At 44.4% G+C, this 11,454-nt stretch overlaps 1 protein-coding gene across 2 annotated transcripts in view; it reads left to right on the forward strand.

Moving 5' to 3' along the window:
* Positions 1-9,828, forward strand: part of PTPRO (protein tyrosine phosphatase receptor type O) — a 245,359-nt gene extending 235,531 nt beyond the window's left edge. For both annotated transcript variants that reach the window (XM_027035627.2, XM_027035628.2), the window contains 2 exons: positions 1,906-2,026; positions 3,001-9,828. In XM_027035627.2, coding sequence (XP_026891428.2) covers positions 1,906-2,010 — 105 coding nt within the window. In that variant the 3' untranslated portion in view covers positions 2,011-2,026; positions 3,001-9,828. The remainder of the gene's footprint in view (positions 1-1,905; positions 2,027-3,000) is intronic.
* The last annotated feature ends 1,626 nt before the right edge of the window (positions 9,829-11,454 follow it).

Genomic DNA, 11,454 nt, shown 5'->3' on the forward strand with positions numbered 1-11,454 from the left:
CCAGTTATTGATATTATCACAAAATAAGGGAATATATGGGGCGCCTGGGTGGCTCAGTCGGCTAAGTGTCCGACTTCAGCTCAGGTTCATGAGTTCGAGCCCTGCGTCAGGCTCTGTGCTGACAGCTCAGAGCCTGGAGCCTACTTTGGATTCTGTGTCTCCCTCTCTCTCTGCCCCTCCCCTGTTTGGGCTCTCTCTCTCTCTCTCTCTCAAAAATAATAAAAAAATTTTAGGGGCGCCTGGGTGGCTCAGTCGGTTAAGCGTCCGACTTCGACTCAGGTCACGATCTCACGGTCCGTGAGTTCGAGCCCCGCATCAGGCTCTGGGCTGATGGCTCGGAGCCTGGAGCCTGCTTCCGATTCTGTGTCTCCCTCTCTCTCTGCCCCTCCCCCATTCATACTGTGTCTCTCTCTGTCTCAAAAATAAATAAATGTTAAAAAAAAAATTTAAAAAAAATAATAAAAAAAACTTTAAAAATAAGGGAATGTATTTTTTCCAAAGCTTGTTGAAAAATACAGATTGGGCTTAGGTATCAACTCAGTGAGGTTTGAAGCATTAACCTATCTTTTATAAAGTTGTACAAAAGACTCCTTAAATCCTGCGAATACCATGACTGGTTTTTATTTCAAGGTTATTTCTAATGGTATTACTTACAGAGACGCTCTAGGCAATGAAGACAAAGTAGAAAGATCATGAAGTTTCTTTGATTTCATGGCACTAAGACAGCTACTCTCCATATGCTGATGCATTTCATCTCCATCTTCAGTCAAGTATAACTTTCATCCAGTTGTGCTTCGATGCTACGTATACATGTGCTAATTTTACATTCTAATTTTCCACCTAACATGTTGCTCTGTGTATCTATCATCCCAAATTGTCCAAAATTCTATAAATCTCATTTTAAAGACTGAATAGTGTTTCAGTATAGATCTGCTGTAACTTATTTAAACCATTCTCCTTTTAATAGAACATTAATTGGGGTCTTTTCCCACTTGTTTACTATCTGCGTCCAGAGTGTCACTTATTAGCACTTTATTAATAATACTTCTGCCCACCACAGATGAAAACGACGGCTTCAACAAGCTCAAGTTATCATTGAATGTGACTTTTCCCCTTCGGTTTTGCTCACATCATGGATGAAAACCAATTGTTTGAATTTACATTTTTTTATTATGTCGCCATTTTTTGCTTATGGTTTAATATTTCCTCGGTTTACTTCAGAAAATATTTATTAAGCACAAGCTGAGTGCTAGACATTAGGAATAAAAAGATACAGTCCCGGCCTTCTAGGAATATTTGGTCTAATTGTCGATATATTTTGTCAGTTTAAGTGTGTGTGTTACTGATTGGAGGAATTTTAAAGAAAAGTAAAGGTGTCGACTTTTCGTCATAATTCTAGAAAATAATTTTCTCTCCCAGTTTCTGGTTTGACCTTTATTTTATTCTTTTCACTTTGTTTCATATACAGTGCTTTCAAAGTTTCATTTGTAATTTGTTACATCGTTTTGAAGTTTAGAAAGTCCTTCCTAAAAGGAATCAGAGAAAAATTAACCTATATTTCCCCCCCTATATTTTTATGGCTTAATTTAGTAAACTTCCTGGATTTTATTTTGGTGTATATTATGAAGTGATACGCTATTTTTTTTTTCAAAAGAGCCCCATGATTTATCGATTGGACATTTTCTTTAACATTAAGCGGTGATTACGTAAACTCTATTATTAATCAGAATATTTTTACGGTGGATTCTCTTGGATTTCCTAGTGATAAAATTATTTCAGAAATAATGGAAATTGTTTTTTGACATCATGGTATTTAATCCTGCCATAGGATTAAAATAGTCTGTCTTGGCACATGTTTGCACAAAAATATCTTGTTCTGAAACACATTTTTGTCCTATGCACCAGGAGCAGTACATTTTTATCCATCAGTGTGTGCAGCTGATGTGGACGAAGAAGAAACAACAGTTCTGCATCAGTGACGTCATCTACGAGAATGTTAGCAAGTCCTAGTTCAGAACCCGGAGCAGTAAGTAGAGAAAAGGCCATCACGGGCACTCTGTCTTAGAACAACAAAAGGCAGCAGTCACCAGTTGTATGGATTCTGCCCCCACAAGTGGGGTCACAGGGCGAGATTAATACCATTGCAGATCTTAGAGCTTCCATGTACCCGGGTCGGTAAGTGTGACATTAGGGGCTTCAGCAACTCCTTGTGACATGACCTTCATTGTCTCCACCTGAACCTTAAATTGTTCTGATATTGGATCCATGCACGAAATGTCAGGATACTCTCACCCAACTCTATCTAGATATTTTGTGCAAATGTTTTATTGATTACAAGGGTCATATGAGGGGTTAGTTACAAAAAAGACGTGAGCTGGAGCACACATCCCAGAGAAGAAAAATAGTATTGGCAATATTCTCAGAATAGTGGAGTTTAAGAATGCCTTGATCTCATCCATGATGTGAACATTTTCCTGAGAGCTTCCTGAAAACATTAGTAACATAGTTGGTGCCTTGTGCTCAAATTCGACCAGGAGATCAGATTTGGGAGGTGTAAGTAATCTTAGCTGAAGTAACAATATGCCAATTCAAGTCAGTAAATGGAGTGTGAAATGTATCTGACTACACTGAGGTGGGGGTGGGGGGACCATTGACAGGGTGTGGAGAAGGTAGCTGTGCATTGTGGCAGGAAAATGGAAGGATAAATAGCGTATGGACCAGTGGGTAGCAAGGTAAGATTAGCATTCTACCTTCATATCCATCAAAAGACAGAAAGCCCGAAGAGGCAGGAAGGATAAAGACTAAGACAGAGACAAATCTGCGGAAAAAGGAAAGATATTTAGATCCACAGGAAAGGCTCACACAGAGAAAGATGTACAGATAAACCTATGTCACAGAGCTGTCCGTGTGTGGCTTGACCCTCCCAGACCGCTTACTCTCTCTTTCAATCTCTCTCTCTCTCTCTCCCTCTCCCTCCCCACCCCCTCCCCCCCACCACAGGACAGGACATGGTGTGCACCCATCCTCCCTTGCTTCCAGAGTTTTTTAGGGGCGCTGCTAGCCATTTTGCTAAGAAGAGCCCCTGCTTTGTAGTATGTGGCCAAGGAGATAATTTATCTCATTGAAGCACCGGGAAGACTTAGCCTTAAAGAGCCTCCAGTGTCTTTTGGACTCTTTTACTTCTGGACATTGAATAACGGACCACATTCAACCGAACACCAGAAAGGTCCAGACGCTCTGCAAAGGGCAGGAAGCACAGCACTTCCGAAGAAGAGTTTTCTTGGCCCTTGGCTGGTTGGGCTGAGTTTTTGTTGTTGTTGTTTCTAAGTGCAATAATTTTTGTATGTGTGATTTTATCAGGAAGTTGAATTGTTTTCTACCCACATGACCGATCAAGCCCGTAGCCCAAGAGGGAACAGGCATTGTTAGTATCAAATTATACCTCATTGTTAAAAAGCGGCATGGCCACACATGAGGAAACGGTAATTCTGCTTCACGGAAATTGAACCGGCAAAATCTGTACTCCGACATTCAGATGCTGGATCAGGAGGGGGGGAGGGTGCAGGGGGGAAGAGAGAGGGGTTTTACCCACGGATCAACTGCATATCTTTTCCAAATATGAAGAGCTGTAATTCAGCTTCAAAGTAGAGTAGGAAAAATATTTAAGTCTTAATTGTTCTAGTTCTTGATGGTTTTCTTCCTTATTAACAGCTAAGTGTTTTTTCCTTGGCCCCCTTGAACTAATGTCACCCTCCAGATTCTTTTTCAACAAATCAGATCTGGTTCAGAATGGTTTTAAGAAGGACTCTTTAGACTCCACTGCTGTCTGAGCAACCCTGGTGCCTGGAGTTTGCATTCCTTTATCTGTTGACCTGCATATATGTGAAAGCTGTTTCTTTGAGAACTGTAGGCTGTGAAAACGCACTTTCTTTCCCCCAAAGAGCTGGGAACTTATGAAGTTATGGCAATGAGCTGCAGCATGCTAGGACAATTATTTGGCGGCGTTTTGGGGTAATATTGTCAGGCGTTTCTATGGATTCCAGCGTTTGATTTCTTTTCGTTTGGTTTCATTTTTGGTTGTCTGTTTGATTTTAACCAGTGTTAACTAGTAACATTTTATTCTTCCGATTTTGTACAATTACAGTACATGACTGTGTATTGTGACATTTGACGGCATTGTGAAGCCTGTTATTTTGTGTCACTTCCTTAAAAAACAAGAGGTGATGGTACGGATATACAAAGGAAAACATTCTGAGTGGAAAGTAAACACAAGCTGACTGCTTCACTGTGGCAGCGTGGCTGTCCTGCCTCCCCGTGCGCGTGCGCGTGCTCTCCTCTGTGCATCTGATCTGATGGCTGCCCCTCGCCCTGGCTTCCCTTCATTCCCGATCATCTTCATGAAGCCATGTACCCAGGATCAGCTTAATATTTTATCGGTGACCTTAGTGGTGGTGAAGGATGCCAAGTGAACAGCTCCACACCCTACTGTCTCTCGTCACCGAGGAGCCCTGGCCACCGCGGACCTTGGCACAGTTCTGTGCAAGACCTGGCCAGCGAGTGTCAGGTTCACCTTGCAGGGGGAACAGCAGAAGATGCCCACACCCTGCAGGTTAACAGCTTGGGCTCCTCAGGCATTGTCAGTTCTTACCTCCTTTCCTCTCCTTCTCGCCTCCCTGCTGCCACCTCCTCTTCTCACCCCTACCTCTTCATTTCCCTTCTTGGACATGTTAATAATGTATCACCCACTCCATTCGCGGGAACACACAGGGCTAAAGAGAGGTGGCGAGTGTATGTGTGACATCCTTAGATTTTCACACAAGGACAGGTCAGGAGTGACGTGAGCAAACTTGGATGAGCCGATAAGGTGCATGGGTAAGCCGGAATCCATTTCATTTTCGTAGGCTGGAATATTACTTCCCCTGAAACTTAAAGCACTTCATAAATATTTCATGTTTTTCTTGAGCACCCCTTCAGTGTAGGGATCAAATAGTACCAGATCAACTTTCCCAAAAGAGAAAATGAAGTATCCAGAGTTTAGACTGGAGACTCAAGAGTTTAGACCACAGAAAGGGCACACGAAAGCACTTTTCCAGATGGCTCCCTCAGGGGTCTCCCCAGCAGTCACTTTGTCCATTGGTATGCTGGTGCTCCTGAAACTATAGAATTTAGAGTGGGGAAAGCATCCATCCATCAGAAGGCTTGGATTTTGAGAGATGCAAGACAGCTCAAGAGGGGCAGAGAGAGAGTGAGAGAACCCCAAGCAGTCTGTGCACTGACTCGCGAACCATGAGATCGTGACCTGAGCTGAAGTCAAAAGTCAGGTGCTTAACCAACAGAGCCACCCGGCGCCCGAGAAGTCTTGGATTTTAATCCCAACAGATGCCTTTGGAACTTGCCTCTCCTGAATCTCAGTTCACCAACTGTAGCAGTGACCTCCTCAGAGCTCTCTATTTTTCAGGTATAAAGAGTATCAGCATGATAATTCACCCAAAGATGCTCTGTATCTCGTCCCTTCAGGTACCCTAAAACCATTTTAAGCAGCTGCATTTTCACTCCAGGACTCAGTGTGAGCATTCAGAGCGGAGGCTGCCAGGGCCTCTGTATTATTAATAAGGTGTTTTGTTTTGTAATCATCTGGGTCGTGCTACAACCTTCTAAACATAGAGGCGCTTAGCACATGCAGTTCATACTAGCCTACGTGGTACAGAGAGAGAGGAAGACTTTATCATCACAAAATATTTAACTTGGAGTGCTATTGAGATCAGATTTCCTCACTGCAAAAGTCAGTTTCTGAAGTTAATTGAGAAACTACCATGAAGGCCTAATTTATAAATGTAATATCTAATACCAACATATCCACCACCACACACGCTTTTATGTAACTTGAAAAAGAAAAAGAAAAGTGACGAATTACAACATTTTTTTAGGACAGCATTTTGATTCAAGGCTTATAAATTTTCCAGTACAAAGTCAATGTTACTCCTCCAAATTTAAAATGAGAGAAGCTAGTAAGACTATTTTAATCTTTTATAAAATCTTTTATCAGATTTTCTAATGTCTTTTGTTATAAAAGCTGTCCCTGCCCCCCCCCACACTCCCACTCCCCCAAAGGCAATCCATCTCTCAAGGAAGGTGTGGTATTAACATATAAAGCAGGATCTGGAGACTTTGGATCTGAATTTTTTGCAGACCATATGATAGCTGCTTGCTAGTGGGTTGGCCCTTAGCCAAGGAGTTAAAGTTACTGAATCCAATCTCTAAGAGCCAAAATCCTCCCTGCTTTCTAGCAAGGAGGCCTTCCTTTCCACCTCAGGAAACGTCTGATGTAATGTGCCTCAAATTAGCTGGCTCGCTTCCTGGCTCACAGCTTTCTAGCCTGGTGTTCGGCACAGGCTCAGAGTCCAGAGGCCATGCCCGGGACTAAATATAACATCTACTTTGGCCAAAGGGGTTATAAAGCAACCAAAACATAACATATGCAGACTCCTACCCCGAGTTTTTCACAGCATTTGACGCATTTGAAAAACAACTTAAGTTATGACATCTCTGACACTGGGCCTCCCAGAACAGCCAGAGGCTTTTTGTCAGTTTCAGCCCATGCAATGGCAAGGCCTGATCCCGGCGGGGCCCTCAATTAAAGATGGGTACGGTGTGTAGCTCGGGGAGTCGTATCTCCAGGGACATTAAGAAACTGAAGGTTGTCCAGGGGCGCCTGGGTGGCTCCGTCGGTTAAGCGTCCGACTTCAGCTCAGGTCATGATCTCACGGTTCCGTGAGTTCGAGGCCCGCATCCTGTGGTGGCCTCTGTCTTCAGATCCTGGCTCCCAATCTCTGCCCCTCCCGTGTTTTCTCTCCCTCTCTCTCTCTCTCTCTCTCTCAAAGATAAATAAACATTTTTAAAAAAAGGAGAAGAAGAAACTGCAGGCTGTCCAAGGCAGTCACCAGAACCATTAGGGATGTGGAAAACAACAGGTCAAAATTACAAGACTTGAGAAAAGTGAGACTGTTAAGCCCGGAGTAAAGGAAGATTCCTTTGTTTATTCAATCATTAATTCAACAAATATTTGTTTACCTAATCATGTTGAATGAATCAACCAACAAGGAAAGATTTCTTGACCCTGTGCAATAGGCTAGGCACCATCGTAAGCACAAACGGTGCCATATGCTATCTTCTAAAAAGACATATAAAAATATGTCATGGAATCAATTTTGTCGTTGTTGGAAGGACCAAGAAAACATCAGTCAAGACTTTTTCAACATGTTTCACTTATATATCTCAAAACTTAATATATTTTCTGCAATGAGGGGCCAGTGAGGATAATGGTGTTGGGCTTTTCCCCTATGGTTTATAGAACAGCAATACTAGGTTCCCATCGTCTTTGTTGCTCATCAGTCACCACAGACCGTGACATAGTCCCTCTTCCTTAATGAGAATCATCATATATCTCCCTGGAAGATGGCGGATTCTTTTCTACTGAACCCTTCCAGTGTGTAGGATTGCCCCCTCACCAGGCAGTCCATCGCTTCATTTGTCAGAAAGCATTACCAGCATTCCCTTCCTCTGTCTGCACGTCTAAGGACTTTACTGACACTAACGATGTAGGAGTCTGTGCCTCTCATGGATATAGGCTTGAAGCCCAAGTCACTTCCCCATTTTGGTAAAAGGGCAGGTGCCGTGTGAGTGCTAGAGTCCAGAGCTGCTTGGGACAGAGACCTAATTTCAAGCCATTCAATTTGAGAAACAGCCGATTTCTAACCCTCTCGAAAAATGATTTATTTACTCAACATCCCTTACGAGGCACTGGGGCTGTGAAGATGGATGAAACAAGGTTCTTACCTCAAGGAATTTACATTCTATTTGGGGAAATTTGAAGTGAAACTAAGGGCAACAAAGTGTTACAGATGCTGTGATAGGAAAACATAAAGCATCCAATGCAGGCTCAAGAGCAGGATAGGTGTTTGTTTTCTCGAAGGGCCAAAAAAGACTACACTGCCATATTAAAGTATTAAAGACTATTGAACTATATTAAGGAATACTAATGATGTACACTCATTTTGCAATCAGCAAGCATTCAGAAAACCCATTGTATCATTCACCAGGGCCCATGTGAGTAACCTAACCTCAAATCCTGCCTTCTGAGACGTTTCTTTTTCACTTGACTCTAAAGTGACAATTTCTTTCCAAGCTCCACAGACAGCTCCAGCTCATGTGTTATTCAGCAGAATGCAATGAATTTACTGTTCCTGCAAACGTAACAGAGCCTATTGGGGCTACATTTTCCAGCTACTTGCGATTAGTGCTGTCCAAGGCAAGGTAGGCAGAAATGCTAAACTCCACTCCTTGGCCTGTGACCCCTGATGATCACCCAGGAGCAACCTTCCATCTCTGTCCATCTGTCTATCTATCTATCTATCTATCATCTATCTATTTCCATCCCTCCAGATCAAGATGGTGATGCCAAAAATACAGAAGGAGGCTGGGGCCCCAAATCACTACCTGGAGCAGGAATGAATGCCTGCTGCACCGACTCATGATGTGACCAAGTAACACATTTCCATTGTGTTCTCACAGTGATTATGGTATCGTCAGCTCTGGCTGTCACCCTGCTCTTAAATAATATGGCAGCACCAGGATATGCTTTACAACTGTGTGTGGCTTCAGTTACCGTGGGAGTTTTCCTGGGCAGTGGTGTGGACTTCCCAATAAAGTTCCCAGAAGGCAGGTGAGAGATGAAACAGGGCAGAGCAAGGTCACCCCGCAATGCAAACAAGTGCTCAGGAAAAGGCCACAGGAGCAATGATGGTTCTTTTAATAAATAAAGTTTTCTATGGAAATATATGCCTTCTTCTCCAGAAGTGGTTTTCCCCCACGTTAGATCTCTCCTTCTCTTTGTCACCCCGTTTTAAACCTTATAACAAGACCATTATATAGGAACCCCGCTTGAGGTCTTTAGCCTTGAATGAGGCTATTGACTCTGAATCAAAGTCCAGGGTTTCTGTGAACGACAGGCCCCACAGTGGTTTCCAATCAATAAAAGCCCAAACACACAGGAGGCCGTGAGGCTCGGCAAGGGAGGTGAAGCTCAGCCAGCCGTGCCTTCGTGTCTTGTACATCACGGTAGGTTCCAGAGCAGCGGCTAGAAGTTCAAAGCCAGCTGGCACAAAGTATTTTTGTTCACTTCTACGAATACCAAAAAGTCCAAAGGGCCATTTAAACTACAGAGAGGTCACTGCAACCACTACTGCCTTTACAAATAGAAAACAGAATGGTCTCGAAGGGCCCCTTTATGTCCAAAACCAAACTGGATCACATCCCCCCCGCCCTTAACCTGTGAGTGAACTTGGGAAGCAGCATCGCAGAGTGGAGCGGTTTAGAACAAGGGGCTGTAGATGGAGAGAGACTTGAGCTGAGATTCTGTGCCTGACTGTGACTCAGTTATCTCATCTGTGAAATAGGCATGGTGATGGTAGCTTTATGGTAGCACAGGGCTTCAAGAAGATAAAGGAAACAACATGCGGTGGGGCTGAAAACAATACCTGGAGAAACGGCATGTTGCATAGCTGGCGGGGACAGGCAAACCTCCCACAGTCTCCAAGGGCCATCTTGGAATTCTTGAATAGATTTGGCAAGAGCATCTGGAGCTGGTCCCTGAACTGGGCTGGGTTAGTTTCCCCCAGGATGACAAGTGAACACTCACCTCCATTCCTACCACACACAGTCACAAACCTCAGAATATAAAGGAGGTGCAGCCTGTGACCCAGTGTGGACTCCTGGGTCATAGGCATGTGGTGCTGAAGCAGGAGCTGGTCCTACAGATCAGAGTCCTGGATGGTCTGGGCCTGACTTTCTACTTTGCCTCTCTACTACCCAGTGCATCAACAGTGTGTATTTTGCGTCTGGGTGCACAGAACCCCCACTCGAGGCAAAGCCATGCCACCGCCTGATTCGCATTCAGTGAAAACGTCCGTAATTGGGCAGGCAAGCTGTGCAAATTCACTGCATAAAACAATGTGTGAAAAGCCGACCACTTCTTCGAAGACAAAGAAGCTGATCTGTACAAACTGTAAGATGCAAGAGTTACGAGTTAACCCTCCTGGGTGGACTGAAGAATACAGGCTCGGAGTGAGCAGACGCCCCTGGGGACACCGCTCGATGCCTGAGAGAATGAGTCTCCTTGTCTGTGAGCGGGAATAAGAAGAGTTTCCCCGACAGGGTCATGTTGAGGATTACACGTAAAGCCCTTGGTGTGGTGCCTGGCGGTTTGAGGACGCGGAGTGACGACTGAAGAAGGGCAGACTTGGAGTTCCAGCGGCCCGTGCTTGTCAGAGCAGGGGGCCCTTGAGAAGTCACCATCGCTGAGCCCAAGTGTCCCCACAAAGTACAAGCAGCCCCGTGCAGTTGTGCTGAGACTCAGAGCTGGTTGTGTAAAGCACCAGCAGGGGGCCTGGCAGCGTCTGCGTGGCGTAAATGCCATCCGGTTCTCCAAGCCTCTCGGCGGGTTCCGAACACCAAACCTCCCGCTCATTCCAGCACCGAGACGTCCCCAGAGTAGGCGTGTCCCGTTGATTCCTGGATCCCCTGCGGGAGCACTTCTCGTGAGATCCCGTCCATGAGGCCCGCTCCCCAGGTTAGCAGTTACAACCCTCCGCGCTGAGTGCTGCCACACTTGGGGTCAGCCACTCGGTAAGGGAGGCCCCACCTGCACACGTACATCTGACAGGGGTGTGGGAAACGCAGTCTGACGATTGCTAAAAGAAGTGAGAAGCACCCAAGCAATTTCCAGAGAGCTGTTTTAATTTGCGTTTTGTAAATCCACTGCACTGTCACCAAGGCATAAAACAACAATCATTTTTCTTTTTTTTTTCTTTTTCCTATTGCTACAAGACAAATGAAATGAATTACCTAAATGTCTACACTCTGCCCTATAAGACTGGTTGTAGTGAAGAGGTAATAAATTCACTTCCCTGGGCTGCTTTCCTGATGCGAAATGTGTCTTCACTTATCGGCTGCAAAATACTGGGTTGCTGTGTCATTAAGACTCTAGACCTTGTCGCCTTGCAAAGGGCTATATTTTGTAAGCTAGACAACAGATCGTGGCAATTGTCTTCGCTGTGGCTCAATGGCTCTGCCACTTTCATCTTGTGACTGGTCACGCTGATTCTCTTACCACATGCCTCCGAGGAGCCGAAGAAGACCCTGTCACTGTTATGTTTACTGGATAAACCACACCACAGATTGACTTGCAGCAAAGTGTGTATCTCTTCCTGGTTCCTGGCCTGGCCATCACCAGGAAAACTGGGACCAGGATCAGCTAGTATTTGACAATTTATCAGCATCCTCTATAATGTCTACTTCAAAGCCTATGTATGAAACTAAAGAGATGATATCCAAAGGCTATTTTCCTGTCTAAATAAAGTATTCCTTTGAAGGGGTGGTCAGCCACCTGAAATTTCC

The sequence above is a fragment of the Acinonyx jubatus genome, chromosome B4 (assembly GCF_027475565.1).
Source record: "Acinonyx jubatus isolate Ajub_Pintada_27869175 chromosome B4, VMU_Ajub_asm_v1.0, whole genome shotgun sequence".
Taxonomy (NCBI): Eukaryota; Metazoa; Chordata; class Mammalia; order Carnivora; family Felidae; genus Acinonyx; species Acinonyx jubatus.